Here is a 21,122-nt window from a genome sequence, read left to right on the forward strand (position 1 = left end):
GCTCCCCCCACTGGCTCTCCTCCCAGGCTGAGATGCCCTCGATCTTCATCTTTTTACTTGGGGCTGGGGGGCAGCCCTTGCCCCCTTCTTGCCCTGCGCTGAGCAGCTGGTGCTTTCCCTCGAGAGCCAGCCCCTCCCCACTCTGCCCCTCTCCAGAGGAGCTGCTTCTAGACCCAGGGAGCCTGCCCACCCCCGAGAGATTTGTGGGTAGCCTTGGCCCACCTGCTCCCCCCGGACCCAAACATGCTCCTGCCAACAGCCGCCCCGCCCCCTGGACAACCTCCTGCCCCTCTGGACCTGACACAAGCACTCCTGTCTGCTGGGCTAGGACAAGGCAGCCCCGTGCTCATGACAAAATGTATGTAAAAATAAATAAATAAAATAAATAAAAGTATTCTGAAAGAACTACTGGGCCACTGTCTTCCTGCACAAGGGGGGGGGGCTGGGCTGTTGGGGGCTGCCTTGGAGCAGGGCTTGGGAGTCTCTGCCTGAAGCAAATTTTTTTTTTACAAATTTTACATTTTAAAATTTACATTTTTGTCATACTAACTGGAGCACTCACAGACCGGTGTTTCTCAATTGTTGGTGTTTATACTACATTTTTAAAGATTTGCCTTGAGTGAATCTTTAAACCCCTTTTGTTGACCACCAGCATTACGCTTTCCATGTTCAAGTTCGGAATAGAGTAGTTGCTCTGGAAGACGATCGTCAGGCATCCGCACAACATGACCAGTCCAACGAAGGTGATGTTGAAGAATCGTTGCTTCAACACTGGTGATCTTTGCTTCTTCTGGTACACTGATATTAGTTCGCCTGTCTTCCCAAGTGATGTGCAAATTTTTCGGAGACACCACTGATGGAATCTTTTGAGGAGCTGGAGATGCCTTTATAAGTGGTCCATGTTTCACAAGCATATAGTAAGGTTGGTAGTACAATAGCTTTGCAAACAAGTGTTTTGGTTTCCCTGCGAATGTCCCAGTCCTCACTCTGCGCTTCAATCGGGAGTTGCTGGGTGTGGCGAGGGGTCACATTAGGAAGGCATTCAGAATAAACGGAGCAAAAAGTCCCTTGGCAACTCATCAGGCCTGTCTTGGGTGGGCTGGGCTCCTGCCCTTCTCCCAGGGAAGGCGGATCTGCAGGTGGGGCAACATGGCCATGGAGGTCCCTGCCAACGCTTAAGGCAGGCCCAGATAAACAGCCTGTTTATTAGTCTTTTTAGTTACAAATTTGTCTCAACATCATTTCCATACTTATTTCACGAGTCTCCAAATCTTGTGACTCCCTCCCTCCCTTGGAACTCATAATTTTTTTGATTGGAAATGATTATTTTAATGACAGGAAGTATTCAGGTCCGGTAGTTCTGGGTGATTATGTCAAAAAGGGATCAGTTTGAAGTCCTAAAACCTCGAAATCTTCCATAAATTGGTGCGGCTGGGATCAACAGAAAGAACCGGAGCAGCCTCAAGTATCCTGATCTTCAATCAGCACGTCGTCCTGTAGCTCATTGTGATGAAATTCCAGTGCCTATCTTTGGAGAACTTCCTGACATTAGTGACAAAGATGCCTCCAGTGTTGAAGGACATGAAGAAGAAGAAGTGGTTCTTGAAGATGATGCTCCACATCCATTTCCCTAAAAGGTGTTGAATGATCTAGTTCGCGACCTCAGCTTGTCAAAGGACTCTGCGGAACTGTTGGCATCCAGATTGAAGGGAAAAATCCTCCTCTCTGACAGTGCTCACATCAGCTTCTTCCGCAACAGGCATCAAGAGTACCTCCGTTTTTTCTCGGAAGAGAAGGACTTGGTGTACTGTGCAGATATTGCACAGCTTCTGCTCAAGCTTGGAGTGCCACAGTACGAACCCATAGATTGGAGACTGTTCATTGACAGCAGCAAGTGATCACTGAAATGTGTTCTGCTACACAACGGCAACCAGTTTGCCTCTATACCCCTGGCTCACTCGAGTACACTGAAGGAGAACTATGAAGCGGTGAAGTATGTGCTGGAGAAAATTGGTTATGATCAGCATAAGTGGTTTATTTGTGTGGACCTGAAGATGGTGAACTTTTTGTTGGGACAACAGTCTGGCTTCACCAAGTACCCATGTTTTCTGTGCATGTGGGATAGTAGGGACCGTGCTCAGCATTACACGAAGAAGGACTGGCCTGTGCGGGAGGAATTGGTGCCTTGCAAAAAAAGGAACGTCATCAACGACCCTCTGGTGGACAGAGACAGAATACTCTTCCCACCGCTGCACATCAAGCTCGGCTTAATCAAGCAGTTCACCAAGGCTCTGGACAAGGATGGTGACTGCTTCACTTACTTGTGCCAGGCTTTTCCAGGATTGACGATGGAGAAGTTGAAAGCTGGCATCTTTGACGGTCCTCAGATCCGTCAGCTCATCAGAGATCCAGAGTTCGGAAACTCAATGAACTAAGTGGAACTGGAAGCGTGGAAGGCATTGTATTTTTGGTTTCTATGGAAGCCGCCCAGAGTGGCTGGGGAGGCCCAGCCAGATGGGCGGGGTATAAATAATAAATTATTATTATTATTATTATTATTATTATTATTATTATTATTATTATTATTTGTTCTGGTAGTGAAGAACTTTCTGGGCAACAATAAGGCCAGAAACTACGCAGAACTTGTCAACAACATGCTGACTGCTTTCAGAAACCTGGGCTGCAACATGAGCGTCAAGATGCATTACCTATTTTCACATGTGGACTGGTTTCCTGAGAACCTGGGTTCAATGAGTGACGAGCAGGGGGAGAGATTCCATCAGGACATGAAAGAGATGGAGACCAGGTATCAGGGTCATTGGGACACAGTCATGATGGCTGACTACTGTTGGACTCTGAAGAGAGACCTCCCTGCCGCTGAGCATTCCAGGAGTTCCAAGAAACGGAAGTTCAAGCCCTGAAGTTTGAAAAATGGTGAAGCAACATGCAGTTTATCAATGCCCACCATTCAGTTTCCAGTAAACCTGACCTGATGGAGAGAAACGGATGCCATTTCCTGATTCAGCAGTGCAAAAATACCCTAAATCAGTTGTAGAAACCTAGACAACATTCAAAAAGTAAAAAATTGTTGCCCAGTGAATCTTTTTTTGTTGCTTAGAAATCTCGGTACCTGTAATTCCTAATAAGGCGGCTTCTGGGCTCTTCACAAAAGTTATTTTAAGCATTTTTTTCAGTTCATGATACACCGCTCCCCCAAACTCCCCCCCAGAGGCTGCTGCAGCTTCGGACTCCTGACCATGTGCAGAGCGCCCTGGCCCGGGAGCAGCGGCTGGAGAGCTTGCCCGGCCCGCCTGGGGCTTCTCGGCCAGCCCCCGCCCTCTGCACACGCCCAGAGGCACGCCTCTCTCTTTCCCGCCCTTAAAGCCCTCTCGACCAATTGGAGCAGAGAACCACCTCCAGCCGCAGGCTCTGATTGGTCAGAGCAGCTGCCAGGGAACTGCAGGGCAGGGGAGAACCCCACTTTGGCGCCGCGGCCTCGGCCTGCAGACGGAGGAGACGGCGGCCGCCCGAGGCGCTTCAGCGGAGCCCGAGAAGGACGGAGGAAGCGCCCGTCGCCGCGCCGCCATTTCACGCCCGCCTCTCCAGCCGGCCAATGAAAACGGGGGGGGGGGGGGAAATCCGGTATCCCGAGTGTGATTGGCCGGACGTGCCGCCATTCATTCGCTCCGGTTCCTCCCACTCTCTAGGCGCGGCGAAGCGGAATCCCCGCCCACAGAACGTCACCTGCCTCTGACGTCAAGCGCCCGCCTCTCCAGCTCTCGCGGCGGCCAATCAGGTGGCGCCTCTTTCTCTCCTTTTTTTGAATGGCTCCTCCGCTCCAGCGACACGTCGGCAGCTCAGCCGCGGCCCTGGGGGCGGGGCCTCCTCTGGCGAGGGAGGGGCCTGCGGCGTCACGTGCCTGAGCCCGGAAGAAGCTCCTGGGGGCGGGGCGGGAGGGGGGAGAGCTCCGCCGGAAGAGGCCTCCCGGGCGCCAGGGGGCGCCGTGGCCCGTGGAAGCCCGGGGTCAGGTAGGCTGCCTCTGGAGCTGGAGGCTCCATCAGTCCTTCCCTCTCCCTGAGGAGACACAGCAATTCTTCAGGCAGCTCTTCTTTATTCACAGGCCAGAACTGAGGGGCTCAGCCAGCCTGCTTATATAGAGCTCCACTACAAAGCAACAGTAACTATTTTCTGTAACTATCCAATCACTGAACGTCACTTTCAATTTCATATTTGCATATGCAGACCTGAGTGAAAACTACAGTATCCCCCTGCTGGCCCAGGGTGAGAACTTCAGTAAAGGGATCTCTGACCGTTTAGCCCAGTCGTGTCTGACTCTGGGGTTGTGGCGCTCATCTCGCTTTACTGGCCGAGGGATCCAGCGTACAGCTTCCGGGTCATGTGGCCGGCATGACTAAGCCGCTTCTGGCAAACCAGAGCAGCGCACGGAAACGCCATTTACCTTCCCGCCGGAGCGGTACCTATTTATCTACTTGCACTTTGACGTGCTTTCAAACTGCTAGGTTGGCAGGAGCAAGGACCGAACAACGGGAGCTCACCCCGCCACGGGGATTCGAACCGCCAACCTTCTGATCGGCAAGTCCTAGGCTTTGTGGTTTAAGCCACAGCGCCAGTACATAACACCAAATGCCCCTCAGAACCCAGGAAGGCAGAGAGAAGGTTTCTGGCCGAAGCAGCGCCTCCATGCCTTCTCAATGTGCTGCATCAGGAAGATTTGGGGCATCACGTGGCAGGACACAGCCTCCAGCAGAGATGTGCTCTCCCAGCATGTTTGCACTCCTGGCCCAGCGACCTCTGTGCTGGCTTGGTCATGAGCACAGAATAGAAGATGCAGCAGGATCCCCAAGGATGTGATCTCCAGGGAGCTGGCTTCTGGTGTGTTGGCAAACCAACTACAGTGGTACCTCGGGTTAAGTACTTAATTCGTTCCGGAGGTCCGAACTTAACCTGAAACTGTTCTTAACCTGAAGCACCAATTTAGCTAATGGGGCCTCCTGCTGCTACCGCGCCACCGGAGCACGATTTCTGTTCTCATCCTGAAGCAAAGTTCTTAACCTGAAGCACTATTTCTGGGTTAGCGGAGTCTGTAACCTGAAGCGTATGTAAACCGAGGTACGACTGTATGCTGCAAAGATGTCTGCAAACATGACAGGAAGGCTGGCAACATCAACCCCGCCATGTGGGAATCCCTTGCAGAGGAGCCTGAAGATAGTCAGGTTGACCGTCCATAGCAGTGCCCAGAGGCGGAAGGACCGCTGGGAGGGGCAGAGAGAGAGGAAATGCCCTGGTGCATCTGCAGCAGCACAGCTGGACGCCTTCACCTGCCCCAGATGCAACAAAACAGGCCTCTCCCATCCATCTCTACAGCCACAGCAGGCGCTACATGTCTTCAACAGTTTGACTTCGCCCCCAGAGGACCCCCCCCCAATCTGCTGAGACAGATGGATGCCCACAACCGCTGCCTCTGACCTGGGGGTTCCATGAGAACATAAGCAGAGGGTTGTGGGCCCAGGGCCGCTTCTGCTTCTCCCACTACTCAGGCTCCTGGCGCTGCTGCTGGCACAGGGCTGCCTCCTGAGCCCAGTGGTCCTGGCGAGGAGGACAGAAGTGTTGAACTTTTTCATCAACACAGAGTGTGTGAATGGAGCATAGAAAGAAAAAGCTGTCCACAATATCTTTTCTTAGTTTTATTTTCAAAAACATAATAGACAAACGCTGCAAGTCACCACTCCTCCTCGCTGGCAGCTTACAAGACATTTGATCAAATTAAATGCAGTTTCGATTAACCAGTTATCCTTTCACATCCGTTCCTGCACCAGGTACAGAAAGTAACTCCCCTTTTAATTAGGCAAAAAGTCGAGAGACCACAGGTGTGCAGCTAAGTAGGTCAAACTGCAAACGTGCACCTCTGAAACCAACCTGGTTTCTGAGTATCATTATTCACCTCTTTAAGATAAAGAAAAACCAACAAGAAGGACATAAGCAGAGCCTTCTGGATCAGGCCAAAGGGACCGTCTGGTCCTTCCTCCTGTTCTCCCTGTGGCTGACCAGATGCTCTGAAGCAAAACCTGTGAGGAGGACCAGATTGCAAGAGCTCCCTTCCCTCCCGTGGATCCTAGAAACTGCTATTCAGAATCAGAGCAGAGCTGTCATGCCTAGTGGGCACCCATAGTCTTGCTTTCCTCCGTGAATTGCCCAATCCTCTTTTAAAGCCGTTGAGGCTGGTGGGCATCCCCAGTTTTACTCTGTGCTGTGTGAAGGGCTTTCTTTTCTCTGTCCTGAATCCTCCAGTGTTCAGTTTCATGGGATGCCCACGAGGGAGGGGAAAAAGCTTTTCCCTCTTCTCTCTCTCTCTCTCTCTCTCTCGGCATAATCTTACACACTTCTCTCCTGTTGCCGCCTACTTGCCTTTTCTCTAAACCCCCGAATCCCAAACGCTGCCGCCTTCCTTTAGAGGGAAGTCCCCTGGCAGACTGGGGAATGGACCGGCTGCCGCAAAGCAGCTAAAAGCCTTTGGCATGTGGGTCACTCCTGCCCCTCAGCTCTCGGGAGAAAGAGCCCGATCAAGGGGAGGAGAATTTCCAAAGGGACGGCGGCACTTCACCCCCTGGAAAGAGCAGGGGAATTTGCAGTTACTGTCTGCCTGGAAATGGGATTGTGAAATGCTGGAAGTTCCCAGCCCCACGTATTGAGTGCACGTTGGCTGGAAGCACAGGCAGCTTTGAAGGTGCCCCCTGAGAGAGCCCTGAACACTCATTGTGTGCTGATGAATGTATAGCTTTGAGGTGCTGCACTTGCAAGACTCACAGGCTGGGGGAAGTGAAACTGGCCAGCAGTGGCTGAGCTGGCCGCTCAGGGGATGCCTAGATGACCAGGCTGCCTGGCCCCAGCTCAGTCTGGCTTTTGGCCTGGTTTTGAGACCTGAGGGGGCTTCTGCTTCCCTGCTTCCTGGCGCAGGTGGAATGACAGCCCCCCCTCACGCCCAGGAAGGCGGGCTGGGAAGCTTTGCTCCAGCTCACAGCCTCCCAAATCATGTTGCCACCAAGGAGAGCGGGGTGTGTGCTGAGTCCTGGGACTATGACTTTAGCCAACTTTGGCTGTGCACTTGACCACTGGGATACCTCTTCCCCTCAGGGCTTTGCAGCCTGACTTACGTGTCGTCCTCACCCACACGGTAAAGCTTTTGCCAAAGCTGAGTTGGGAGCCTGAGGGCTGGGCCACTAGGCTTTCCACTCTGGCTCAGTTTAAGGCTTTCACTAAGAAATTCTTGCATCAAGAATCATAAGTTGGCGGCAACTGCTGGAGAAGTCGAGGAGGCATAAGCGGCCGTCCCCTGGGGGCTGGGGGGCATCGGTTGTGAGGGGAAGGGGCATCGGAGGCCCTCAGCTCGCCACCTTGGTCACGGGTCTCTCAGCCAGGATCAGGCCTCATGGATCACTCAGTTGGTTTCAGCTCAGTGCTGAGAACACCCAAGTTGCAGGTTCCATGCATCCGTGTGGGACAGCTGCGCATTCCTGCATTGCAGGGCTTGGACTGGATGATCCTCCGTGTCCCTTCCAACTCTACAATTGAATTTAAGATCCCACAGCTGGGAGAGTTAAGACTGCAAGATTTTTTTTCTTCCTTGCCTAAATTGAGAAAGTGTGGTGATGGTGGCAAGCAGTGCTTTGCAAAAGAAAAATGGAAGGAGAGAAAGAAAGAAGGAAAGAATCTGGATGTGAGCTGAGGGAAGCCTCTGGAGCTGGAGGAGGCGGGAGGTTTGCGCACCTGCGGCAATCTCTGCCCTCCGAGACAGAGGCGCCCGCTCTCTGAGCCTTGTGCAATTTGTGGAATTTGCAGGGTGTGTCTGGGTGGGCTTCCTCATAGCTGGCGGTCTGGGAGCACAAAGCCCTTCTGTCCCAGCCGCCCCACCCCCATCTGCCTGGCCAGATTTCTGGCTGTGGCTTCTTCTTCCAGATCCCACGCCTGCCAGCTGAGTTGGGCAACATTTGCTCTGGCCGGTGCTTCAGAAAGTCAGGATTGGGTCTGGTCGTTGGACAGCTTTTGCTGCAAGTCCCACCTCTTTTGTTTAACTGACCACCGCAAGAACCTTCCTGATCGCCTGCTTGCGAAATCCACAACAAACAAAGTTGGCCTTTAACAAGCTCCTCTTGGCTGAGGCGAATCTACAACAACCCTGGAAGTTGCTTTGGAGAAGACTTGTTCTCTCTTTTGCAATGCAAACAATTTTAAAGAGAGGCCTGTTGTAATTGCTGTGCCTAAGACAGACTTTCAGGGGGCTGGTGAGCAGGTGGTACAGTCATCACGGCGGCCGCCCCCACCCCAGATGCCCTATGCAGAGTTCCTTCCGATGGGGGGCATCTGCCATCCTTCAGCTAGAACACCCCTACGCAGACGTGACCCACGAGTTTGGGACCAGGCCAGGCGTTCCAGGGGTTGCACAGCCGGTACCTCTCATAGCAGCCTCCAGATTTATAATAATAGTAATAATTTAAATTTATTATTTGTACCCCGCCCATCTGGCTGGGTTTCCCCAGCCACTCTGGGCAGCTACCAACAAAGAAGAAAAATACATTAAAGTGCCACACATTAAAAACTTCCCTAAACAGGGCTGCCTTCAGATGTCTTCTAAATGTTAGGTAGTAGTTGTTCTCTTTGACATCTGATGGGAGGGCATTCCACAGGGCGGGTGCCACCACCAAAAAGGCCCTCTGCCTGGTTCCCTGTAGCTTTGCTTCTCGCAGGGAGGGAACCGCCAGAAGGCCCTCGGCGCTGGACCTCAGTGTCCAGGCAGAACAATGGGGGTGGAGACGCTCCTTCAGATATACTGGACCGAAGCCATTTAGGGCTTTACAGGTCAGCCCCAACACTTTGACTTGTGCTCGGAAATGTACTTGATGCTGAAGAGCCAAGCCAGGAGGAAGCAGAAGGTGGCCATCGTGGAGGATGGGGCTCCTTCTCTTTGACCGGCCGAGGCTTTCTCTTCCTTCCATCGGGTGAAGGCCATTTTTGCATGGGAAGCTGATTCCTTGATTCAGTCCAGTTTGTGACACAGCTTTGAAATGAACAGCGGCCAGAACATACCTTCCATTCGACATTCATTTATCCAGAGGATCCCAGGGAAGCCAAATGTCTCTCTTCCAGTCCTCGCCCCACACGGGGCTCCCATGGCAAGAGGGTGCCTTTGCTCTGGTGCCTTCTGGGGTGTCCTGTGGGAGCACTTTCCCAGCCCCACACCTTCGCCAGCCCCACACCTGCCCCTTCGCGAAGAGCCTCCCCTACTGACATGTCTCCTCGAGAGAAGAGAGTTGTTCTGACACACTTGACTCTGCTGAGAGTTTGCTTGTAGGAGACTCAGTCCCCGTCAAAGTCAACATCTTCCCTTCCATATTTTCCAGTTCAGCTCCAGAGACCTCACAGCCGTCCGTTACAAATCTGGGAAGCTTTTCAGTTTCTGCCATTATCAAAAGGCATTGCAATGTACAGTTGAAGTCAACAAGGAAGATTTATTTGTGCCTGGAGCGAAGTGATGGAGGCGCTGCCTTGAATGATTTCTTTAAGCCAGGAAGGAAGAGTTTTTAAAAACTAGTTTTAGTTACAGGTAGGTAGCCGTGTTGGTCTGCCGTAGTTGAAACAAAATAAAAAAAATCCTTCCAGCAGCACCTTAGAGACCAACTAAGTATGTTCGTGGTATGAGCTTTCGTGTGCATGCACACTTCTTCATGAAAGTTCATATCAATAACAAACTTAGTTGGTCTCTAAGGTGCTGCTGGAAGGATTTTTTTTATTTTAAAAACTAGAATGCAGATCTTTCTGAGATTTCCCATCTGGGTGACTGAGGCTGCCTGCACATTAATTTATTTGCTGCCCAGTCTGGGTGGGGAGCCGGGTGTCATCTAGCCTGACCCCCCCAAACAAACATGCTGCAACAGGACCATGTATTCATAGGTGCCTTGGTTTCTTTGCAGCTGACCCTGTCCGTGGGGCTTGAAGCTCAAAACCTAGGCGGTACCCAGCCCAGCTCCAAAGGCGTAACACAGCATTAACTCATACTAAGATTCCCGTTGCGAATAATAAATATTTATAAAAATAAAAGGATTATCCACCTGTGAGTTCCGTCATTAGTGAGAAGAAAGGTTCTCTCTCATCTTAAATGAGCCAGGCAGACTTGCACAAGCAGATGGCACTGAGGGATCAGGTGCCTTGGCATTGGAATAAGAAACTAAAATCTTGCCATATGTGAAAAAAAAGTTGTGTATTTGTTTTGGGCCGGCCATAGGTCAATGCCGGACATTTGCCCTCCCCCACGTCTCTGGAATGGGCAGGAGCCCCACTCCTTTTTCCGTAAGCCTCCCTCCTTCTCCCCCCCTCAGTGCCCCAAAGGCAGCCTCTGCCCCAAAGGCCTTTTGCGGAAAGAGTTAACGGTGGTGAGTGCGGATTGTGCAACTCTCCTGGGTTGGGAAATCCCTCCTCTCTGCTGATATAAGAGGTGAGAGGGCCTGGCCTCGGGGCTCTGCTGCTGTGGACTGGAGCACATCATGCGCAGCCCCTTGGGAGCCCTTTGCCTGAGCTGGGCCCTGGCCCTGGCCCTGGCCCACCCCCTGTGAGTGCCTGGAATGGGGCAGGGGCTCTGGGGGGTCCAGTGGGACCAAGGAGAGGAGGGGGTGGCTCTGCTGCGGGGGTCTTCTCTCCCTAGACCCCCCCCATGGCCTCTTGCGGGAGCTGACCTGAGGCCGGGGCTGTGTCTTGACCCCGGCAGGGGGCTCATTCCGCCAGAGCATCCCTGCCGGGCCCCCAGGGCGGCTGCAAGACCCACGGCCAGGTGGCAACGGGGGCTTTCTGTTTGGCAGGGGTCACGGGAGCAGCAAGTTCAATGGCACCGGCGGCAGCAGCTGGCACCACTCGGCCTCACAGCCTCCGCTCAACGACACAGGTGGGCTTTGCCAATGGGCACCTTCTCCAGAGGTCCTGCTCCTCCTTTGCTCTGGGCACCCCCTTCTGTCTCCCCCCTCCCAGCCAGGGTGGGCTGCATGAAATCAAAGAACTGCAAGGCTGGGAGGGACCTTGGGGTCATCAAGGGTGGGAATCACAGCCAGATAAAGCCTCTGACAGGCACTGGCAGTGCCCACCACCTTCTGAGAGTACATTTTGGCATTTTTCTCCCTTCTGGGGGCACAGGGCTGGGTCAATATATGATCCCAAACTGGTTTGAAGTCCATATTGTGATTCTGCTTTTATAGTTTTTGACCTGGCGATATATCGCGAATAATGATGTGTTTGTGTGCGCTATGCAAAAATCACAATGTGGGGGAAACCATGCAGCCAGCCAGGCCTCCCCATAGCCCCATCCTTATCTCAGACCTCGTGAGATATTGGTGTGTCGCCATGGTTCACTGGTGATCTATCGCGATGTTCTCTGCTTCTTCCAGAGACCACCAGGCGCTGTGCCAACGAGGAAGGCTTTGACGCCATCACGCTGGACGAGAGAGGCAACATGCTATTCTTCAAAGGTAGCCTGCATCTCGCAACCGTCTCCCTGCACCCACTGACGGAGGAACAGGGTGCGGGGGCAGCACACCACCCCCAGCAGCATGATCCCGGTGGGGGGCCATCACGGCTGCCCCCCCCGGGTGGCCCCGCAGGCGGTGCTCCACACTCACAGGATGCGCACCAGCCACACCCCCGTCTGCTCTCTGCCCCCCTTGAAGCTCCACCACGGCCTTCACCCCCCCCTTTCTTCCCATGGTGTGAGGAGGGGGCTGGGTGCGTAGCCAAGGGGCTGCTATGGGGAGGTCTCTGTGAGATGTGGCCCAGGAAGGTCAGGATGCTGACCTCGGGATGCTTTCCGGGGGGCTGCTGAAGCTAAGTCAGCCCCCTGGGGGCTCAGCTGGGCCCCCCGGCCGGTGCCTCTCCCTGAGCCCCCCCTTCCTCCCCAGGGGACGTGGTCTGGAAGGGCTTCAGTGGGCCGGCCGAGCCCCTCAACGCCTCCTGGCCCCAGATCCAGGGCCCCCTCGACACCGCCTTGAGGATCCACCACCTGGACCAGCCGGCCGCCCACGACAACGTCTACCTCTTCCAGGTGGGGAGCCAGGGGGTGACTCCCCCCAACCAAAGAACCCCTAAGCTTCCCTGGGGCAGCAGATCTGCAAGGCAGGAGGGCCCTTCCAGCCAGGGGTCCTTCTGTGCCCTGGAGGGGAAGGTGTGGGGCACCCCAGTGCTGTGGGGACTGGGGGCTGCCAGGGGCAGGATGGGGAGGCAAGTGGGGTGAGTGGCCTCTCTCTCCCACTGAGCTGCCCCACCCATGGGGAAGGGAGATGGTGGGGCAGCCATCTTTTGCGCCCTGTGGTCCTTGGCTGAGATGGTGTGCCCTGGTCTCCCTGCAGGGCCTGTGGGTCTGGGCTTATGCCCAGGGCAAGCTGAGGCCCGGCTTCCCCCGGCGCATCGAGGAAGAGTTCAGAGGGGTGCCTGGGCACCTGGATGCCGCTGTGGAGTGTCACCCCAAGGAGTGTGCGGCCGCCACCGTCCTCTTCTTCAAGGGTGAGCTGGATCGTGTCTCTGGTGGGGTTGAGGGGCTAAGGGGGTGGCCCAGATGCCCCTGGGAAGAAGGGGGTGGAAGCAGAGGGTCCTAGCGGGGGAAGGGAGCCCGGGGGTCCTCTAGTCCAACCCCTGCAATGCAAGAATCTTGGCTCAAGGCCCCCCCCACCAACAGAGGGCCATGCGCCTCCCAGCATGGGGAGAATTCACCTCTGCGCCACCTTGTTGGTCACCCAGGTGAGGAACTAGCACCTTCTGAACAATCCACAGAGCCAAGGAAACTCTTTTCAAGTCCAGCTCTGGATTTAGGGACTAGCGTAGATTATAGCTATTGCAATAGGACAGAGCTCACTCTGGCCAGCCGCCTCCCATGTTAACGGAGAAATCTGAGTCTCCCTTGGACAAAAAACAAGGACACCAGTCAGGAATAGCAGAGCAAAACAGCAGCCAGTCGGCTTGGTCTTGATTGAAGACTGTCGCAACAGGACTCCCACCTGACACCAGGTGGAACAAGATGGAAGCCCCAAACAAAAGAGCCCCCAAACTTTTATTAGCTGCTATTCCCCATGTTACATGCACCCAAGCTACATAACGCATACATCACTCATACATCATGAAAGGGGAGGTCTGGTGGCAGGAATCTGAGCATCCTGGACCCTGCCCCATGGTTCCCCTTGCCCTCCACCAAACACCCATCGAGTGAAACGAGAGATCTTTACATTTCCTTGTTTCCCAGCCAAGTTCATCACACCCTTTTGTCTTCATCTGGGTTTGTTATTTCTGGAATGGCTATGTTATGTACTGAGTTGAATAGGATCCAAACTGCAGCAGTCTGATTGGTCCTAGAACAATAGGATCCAAAAGGCAGCAGTCTGATTGGTCCTAGAACAATAGGATCCAAAAGGCAGCAGTCTGATTGGTCCTAGAACAATGCAGCAGTATGATTGGTTGGCAGGAACTACCCAATCATGCTCCAGATAGAAGTGAATCCACAACCTGATTGGCTTACAGTAGAATTCCGGAATTAGCCAATCATGTGCAGCCCATTGTGTAAATAATGTATATAAAGCAGATACTTTGAGGGGACTTCCATTCATTCCTCCTCACCACTATGAGCTGAATAAAGAGCATGAAATCACTTTGCGACTCTGAGTATATTTCAGGCTACCTGTCTGGCACTCAGGTATCAGGATGCCAGGAATTATCCCTCAGGCAGAGGGGCTGCTGAGGAGCTGAGCTCACATGTCTATAGGAATTTCTGAAGTTTTCCCAGTGAGCCTGTACATAGATGCATTGATCAGTGAATTCTTACATTTGGTATTGTGCAGCAAAGGCCCTTTGAATAGATAGGTAGAAACTGTGATGAAGTGTTTTGTGGGGACAAGTCACAAAAGTGATTGTGCTGATTTTGGTGGTGGGCTGCATGTGCATGATGTCTGCTGGAGGGGCAACCCCCCCAACCTATACATAAATTCCTGCAACACCCAGAACATCCCCCTGAAACTCCAGGCCAGAGGCTCCTCCAGCCCCCCAGGCAGGAGGGCAAGGGGGGAAGAACTCCTCCCCAAAGCTGCGCCCCTCTGGCTGTTGCAGCTTCCCCCAGGAGGATCTTGGGAGATGTAGTTCAGCGAGGGAGGAGGATGCAGAGGCACCTTCAGTGGAGAGACCAGCGGACAGAAGGGGAGCCGGCCTGTGGCTGGATCAGGCCAAAGGGTGCCCAGCACCCTCTTCTCGCAGCTGCCAGCCAGATGCTCAACACGGGACCCGAGCACAAGTGCCTCCTAGTGGTTCAGCCGTAGAACTGCTGGCACATTTGCAAAGCTAAGCAGGGTCCGGTCTGGTTTCGCATTGGATGGGGAACCAGGGCACTAGGGCACTGCAGGGGGTTGGACTAGATGCCCCTTGGGAATCCCTTCCAACTCAGCAATTCTAGGACTCTCTTTCTGCCCGACTTGCATGGAGGTGGCAGCCGCTGCCCCCCCTTCCCTGCTCTGTCTCCCGCAGGCCCCCTGGTCCTCTCCTACGACTTGGCCACCGGGATGGTGAAGCAGCGCTCCTGGCCGGCCGTGGCCAACTGCTCCTCCGCCGTGCGCTGGCTGGAGCGCTATTACTGCTTCCAGGGCATCCAGTTCTTGCGCTTCGACCCCGTCACGGGCGAGGTGCCCCCCAAGTACCCGCGGGATGCCAGGGACTACTTCATGCGCTGCCCAGGAAGAGGTGAGCTCCCCCACATCCCTGCGGCTGCGTCTGGGGCGCTCTGAGAAGGGAACATCTATCCCCCCACAAGCCAGCAGGCGCAAACCCCACTGAGCCTCCTGACCCTGTGGGGCTGGTCAGGGAGAGTCTTGCATACGAAGAAATGGCAAGGAGGGAATCAGGGGGTGCCAGAAGCAACCCCCCCTCAAGATGTGCTGTGCCAGAGTCCACAGAAGCCAAAGGTGGCTGCGAGGAGCTGTGGTTTAGGGAGACCAGGGCGCCTGGGCACCCTTCTCCCCGGGTGGCATTTCCACAGGGCAGAGTGGCAGCTGCACAGGGCCTGTGGGCAAGGAACAGCTGCCCTGGGATGCCCACTCAGCCTGGCAGCTTGTGGCAGCCCAGCCAGCTGGGTGGCCCGTAGGCCAGGGTGGGGAGGCTGCATGGGCCAAGCTCAGCGGGGACCCCCTCTGGAGCCCAACTCCAAGGCCTTGGCATAGGGGGCGGCACAAGAGACCTGTGGCTGCTTCTCCCTGGGCCAACTTGCTCACAGTCCAAATTCGGGGTGGGTGGCATCTGCAAGCCCCCCCCCATCAAACAACCCTCAGGGGAACAGGCCAAATTGCGCATGGATGAAGATGGGGGTGTGTGGCTTCAGACAAGGATACTGTCTCACTTGTGGTGGGGGATCAGCGGGGCAGCCTTTGCCCTTCTGGGGCACCGGCTGTGGGTCTGGGGCACTCAGATTCAGGAGCTGTTTTTGCCCATGGACAGAGCTGTTTCTCAGGGCCCCAATCCCCCCCCCCCGGGCTTAGGAAGAGTTTCCAGGAGAGTTTCTGTTCTCAGCTCCTCTCTCTGCATTGCTTCCCCTGGCAGGCCACGGGCACGAGGCGAAGGGCAATGCCACCCTCAGGGCAGCCATGGACCCCTGCAGCGCGGAGCCCTTCCAAGCCTTCTCCTCGGACGACTCAGGGCGCATCTATGCCTTCCGTGGTGAGCAAGCGGGGACACCCTGGCATGATGGGGGGGGCAAGAGGGGGGCTCACTGTCACTGGAAGCGGGCAGAGGAGGGGGCTGGGCCAAGCTGAGAGGGCTCCCCTTCCACTCTCGTAGCCCCGGGGAGTTTGGAGACCCTCAGCTGGAACCCAAATGGTGGCCGGCTGCCCACCCACCCCAGGGAGCTGGAGGCATGAAGCCCCCCTTCATTTCCCCTCCTGGCAGGGGGGCAGTATCTCCGCGTGGATTCCTGGCGCGATGGCTGGCATGCCTGGCCTCTCAGCCACACCTGGAAGGGCCTGGAGGGGGACGTGGACGCTGCCTTCAGCTGGGAGGACAAATTCTACCTGATCCAGGTATGGGGGACAGCTGGGGGGGTGGAGATACACCTCCGCTGTCAGGAGGAATATGGGAATGGGTGTCAGCCCTGGGAGAGGGCAGGGGGTCGGCTCTGTCCCCCACCTGTGGGTCTGGCCAGAAGACGTAGCCTAAGAGGTCCGAGGGAGCCATGGACTCTCAAGGGGGGTCTCTAACCTCTCATAGGGTGAATGAACCTCTACAAAGGGATTCTTCTTCCTTTGCCCACCAGAAGGCAGGTGCCCCCCTAAGTATTAAGCCTCTGGCCCCTGCCCATCTCTTCCCACCATCTGCCACCACACTTCCCATAGGGAGGCTCAAAAATGGACACCCCCGTGGAGCAACTGGGGAACGAAAAGGCAGCTGTGCTTTGGGGGGGCCCTTTTGTTCAATGAAACGCCCCCCCAGAAAAGCCCAGCTGTTGGTTGAGGCCAAAGGGGGCCCACCCAGTGCAGCCTGCCCCCACAGCAGCCATTATGGGAAGCCCCCCGAGGGGGACCCCAGCTCAGCACAGAATCACTGAAGAGTTGGCAGGGACCCCCAAAGGTCCTCTGTCCCACCCCTGCCAGGCAACAGCCGCTTTCCCTGCCTGCCATTCCCTGCAGCTGGCCTTAGTCAGAGGCCTTCAGCTGAGCCAGAAGGCGGAAGGTGCCTGAGGGGCTGGGAGGCGGCCGGGTCCCCCCACCCTGTGGGACTGGCGGCTTCCCCCTCCTGCTCTCGCCTGCAGGGCTCTGAGGTCACCATCTTCCGGGCCGGCTCTGGCTACAGCCGCGTGGAGGGCTACCCCCGGCCTCTGCAGGAGGAGCTGGGGCTGCCGGGCGCGGATGCGGCCTTCACCTGCCCTCATTCTAGCCACCTCTACGTCTTTCAAGGTATTTGGAAGGGCGGGGAGGGCCTCATTCTGCAAAGCGGGAGGTGCTTAGACCAGGTGCATTGCGGGGGGTGCTCAGTGCCAGGAAAGAGGGCCGTAGCTCCCCACATATGAATAGGAAAGGCTTTGGCCTGAAAGCCTGGGAAGCAGCTGCCAGCCTGTGCAGACAGCACTGAAGGAGATGGAGTAGCGGTCTCCCTTGCGTCAGGCAGCTTCCAGGGGACTCCTTTCGAGGCAAGCAAGAGCCGCTGAGCCCCCCAGGCCTGGGAATCCTGGAATGGCTGAGTTGGAAGGGGCCTCCAGGGGTCATCCAGCCCGCTGCCCGGCAGGAGTCCCAGGCGGGCTGCTTTCTCACATGCAGGCAGGCACAGCCGCGTCTGTGGGCAGGAGATGGCCACTCACTTCTGGGTGGGGTCTCTGGCCAGGCGAGGGGGGGTCTTCTTCCTCCAGAGGCCCAGAACGGCCTTGCGTGGTTGGGGGGGGGGCAGAGAGGAGAGGGTTGGGGCTCTGCAGGCACCGGGGGCCTGACCTGATTCCTCCCCCAGGAAACTCCATGAAGCTGGTGGAGCTGCAGAGGAGCCCCCGCCTGCCAGGCCCAGCGCTGGCCACCCCCCACCCCCACGTGGACAGCGCCTTCTGCACCGCCCAGGGGGTCTTCCTTTTCCAGGGGCCCGACTTCTACCACTATAGGAGTGTGGACCATCTCCTGGGGGCCCTGGGGCCCGTGCCTGCCCAGAACACGGCTGCGGAGGTTTTCTGGTGCCCCATGGGAAGGGGCAAGGGGGCCCCCACACCCCGCTCCCCAGGCATGAATAGCAGGGCCCCTTCCTCTGTGCGACTGCCATAAAACTCAGGGAACAAGCTGTACTACCAAAATGATTAAGGTTTTAAATGATAATTGTAGGTTCTATCTTAGTGATCAATATATTTTTTAAACTGCTGCTATATCTGAATTGTCTCTGTCATACCCAATTGCAATTCAGTGTATACCTGTTGTGTTTTATGATTTTCCTGATATTGTAAGTGACCCGGAACTGGTCTGTGACTGTAATAATAGATTCTGATTCAGGGCCTCTTCCTGCCCTGAGGTGACCCACCAGCTCCCCCCCTCCCCCCCAGGAGCCCTGACCCACCTGCACCCAATAAAAGCCTCTGCCTGGTGCTCAGCCTCTGCCTGTGTGTTTTTGGGGGGGCCTACAGCTGATCTCTTGGGTCTCCCCTGCCCTGGAATTGGAGGGGCTGAGGGGCTTCCAGGGGACGTGTTGCTGCATCTTGATCCCAGCAAGAGTTGCCCCTCCCTTTCCCATCCACCTCTCACCTTCCTCTGGGTCAAGTCGGGTTCCTGTGCCAGAGATGCCCCCCTCCCTCCCAGGGCAACCTGCATTTGTGGGAATGTGCCTGAATCCCACCCCCCACTCTGGAAAGACCCTCAGCTGCTGGGTGCTGAGTCCCCTGAGCCGAGAGAGCAGCCAGGTCAGGATTGTCTCTGGGCAGGGGAGGGTCCCGGGTTCAATCCTGAACGGTGGCATCGCCAGGAAGGGCCGGCAGAGACCCCTGGGGTGCTGCTGCTGCTGCCAGTCAGTGCAGGCAATACGGCTGGACCCAGTTTCAGTGTCAGTGCGGAGGGTGCAAGAGACCAGGCTGGGCGTAGCAAAAGGACCTTTTATTCGGGGCTTCCCCAAGGCCGCTCCGCGGGGCTCAGCCGAAGATGCAGACGGTGCCCGAGGCCAGGCGGTGGCGGTACTCGTGGCGGAGGCTGGCGGCCTGCGGGAAGCTGCTCTTCATCTCCAGCTTGCCGGGCACCACCAGGAGGGTGACTCCGGGCCCCAGGCCCTCGGCCAGCTTCTGCAGCAGGCGGCGGGCCAGGTAGCCGGCGGCTCGCGCGGGCTCGGCCTCCAGGCTGGCGTAGACCTCGGGGGGCGGGTTGGGCAGCTTCCACTCCAGCTCGCCGATCAGCTGGTGGGTGCGGGCGCGGTCGAGGGCGCCGGGGCTCTCCCCATAGCAGGCCACCACGTGCAGGCCCCCCGGGGCGCGGCCGGCCACGAAGCTGCCCTGCGCCAGCACCTCCTCCTCCTCGCCGCCGCCGCCCTCCTGCCAGGCCATCACCGCCCAGCGCAGCCAGTCGTAGTTCTCCTCCAGCCTGCGCAGGACGCTGGATGCCAGCTGGGCCGCCCCCGCCGCGGGCACCTCGGCCAGCGCCCGCTCGACGTCTTCCCGCGCCTGCTCGGGGAAGTAGCGGGCGCAGGCGGCCAGCGCCTCCTTCATGCGCCGGTGCGCGGCGCCCACGCGCTCCTCCCAGGCGGCCAGCAGCAGCGCCGGGTCGCGCTGGGTGAGGCCCGCCTGGCACAGCAGGCACAGCAGCCCGGCGCCCAGCAGCGCGTTCAGCTTCTGGCACACGCCCGCCATCTGGGGCCTCCGCGGCCGGTGCGCCTCGACGGCGCGCTCCAGCACCGGGCGCTGCGCCGCCGCCACCCCGCAGCCCTGCACGCGCCGCCAGGCGGCCAGCAGGCGCCGCTCCAGCTTCTCGCGCGCGCACGCGGCCACGAAGAGCTCGGCCTCGCGCGCCGCCGACGCCGTGCCGGACGCGCGCGCCGCCAGAGCCAGCTGCTCGAAGGCCACCGACACGCCGTCCTCGCAGGCGCCCAGCTCGCCCGCGCCGTCCAGCGCCAGCCCCGGCCCGGCGGCCAGGTCGCGCTCCAGCAGCGCCAGCTCGCGGCGGACGAAGGCCGCCTCCTCCGGGGTCGCCGAGCCCCGCAGCAGCGACGCCGCGCCCAGCGCCAGGGAGCGCAGCGACTGCAGGAAGCCCGTGGGCTCCAGGCACTGCGAGAAGAGCGCCATCCGCAGGCGGGGACGGGAGCCTGCAAGGGAGGGAGAGAGAGAGAGAGACGCGGGTCAGGGAGGCCGGCAAGAGGGGATCGGGGCCAGGCCTATCACTGAAAGGGACCTGGGGTCATCTAGTCTAACCCCTGCCTGCAGGGCATCTGCGTCAGGAGAGCCACCGTTCAACCTCTGGCTAAAAGCCTCCACGGAAGGAGAGCCCCCCCCCCAGTTGCCTGCCAGATGCCCCTTACGGGAGCCCCTTCCCCACTTGCGATTCCCAGCCACGGGGAGGCAGAGCCGAGTCATCCAATAGCTCTCTCCCATCATTGACTCCTGTGGGAGGGAGTTCCACAGTCTAACCATGTGCTGCATGACGAAGGACTTTCCCTTTTTTTAGGAAGGGGGAGGCTGGGACCCCAATCTCTGTCCCGGTAGAGGACATTAGGCTTTTGCAGGCATAGGCAAACTCCAGCCCTTCAGATGTTTTGGAACTACAATTCCCATCATCCCTAGCTAACAGGACTAGTGGTCAGGGATGATGGGAATTGTAGTCTCAAAAACATCTGGAGGGCTGGAGTTTGCCTATGCCTGTGCTAATGTATTGCGAGTCAGAGAAGAGCAGCGAGCCACTACCCTCTCGCACCCCCACTGCGCATGCTCAGAGAATCCCTGGTCCAAGGAAGGAGAAGGCGCCTTGGAGTCTTTGAGGCCAAGTCCTAAGGCAGCCTTGGCCAACCAGGCACTCTTCACATGCTCTGGGCTGGCAACTCCCAACAGCCACTGCATCATCCGGCTGCGATGGCTCAGACTGTTGGGAGTTGTAGTCTGAAATGCTCAGAGGGCGCCGCGTTGGGCAGGGCTGCCGTGAAGCCTTTCTCAGCCCCTGCAGCAGCAGAGGCCAGGCGGGTGAGCCTCTGGCTTCGGGGCTGAAATCTGTGAAGGAGGAGGACTGTTGGCACACCCACCCTCTGCCCAAATAACTCTGGGAACTGCCCCCTGCACAGAGCTACAATTCCCAGCACCCTTTACAAACGATGGTTCCTAGGGAACTTGCTAAAGGGAGCTTCCAAGGCCCGAGGCAGTCTACCTCTGAATGCCGCTAGTCAGAGGGGGGGAGGGCAGGAAGGCCCTTGAACCCAGGTGGAGGCTTGGGTACAAGCTCCCCAGATTAAGTGGGGCTCCCCAGCTGGGCATGGCCTCCTAAAGAGAGAGACAGACGCCTCACATATTTCTCAGCCTGGCCTTGTGCTCCAGCCCCACAAGAGCTGGGAGGGAGGGGGAAATGCCCTGGGGGGCTGGCCTGATGCCACCCCTGGCACCCTTCCTCCCTCCC

The 21,122-nt window shown here is 57.0% G+C and overlaps 1 protein-coding gene across 1 annotated transcript; it reads left to right on the forward strand.

Annotated features, from left to right (window-relative positions):
• Positions 1-10,273: 10,273 nt before the first annotated feature.
• Positions 10,274-17,889, forward strand: HPX (hemopexin). Its single transcript, XM_053384923.1, has 10 exons — positions 10,274-10,621; positions 10,869-10,951; positions 11,448-11,528; positions 11,955-12,097; positions 12,402-12,555; positions 14,557-14,769; positions 15,622-15,738; positions 15,967-16,097; positions 16,826-16,970; positions 17,515-17,889. The coding sequence occupies exons 1-10, from the start codon at positions 10,557-10,559 to the stop codon at positions 17,814-17,816; spliced, it is 1,434 nt and encodes a 477-aa protein (XP_053240898.1). The 5' UTR covers positions 10,274-10,556; the 3' UTR covers positions 17,817-17,889.
• The last annotated feature ends 3,233 nt before the right edge of the window (positions 17,890-21,122 follow it).

This window comes from Podarcis raffonei, chromosome 4 (assembly GCF_027172205.1).
Source record: "Podarcis raffonei isolate rPodRaf1 chromosome 4, rPodRaf1.pri, whole genome shotgun sequence".
NCBI lineage: Eukaryota > Metazoa > Chordata > Lepidosauria > Squamata > Lacertidae > Podarcis > Podarcis raffonei.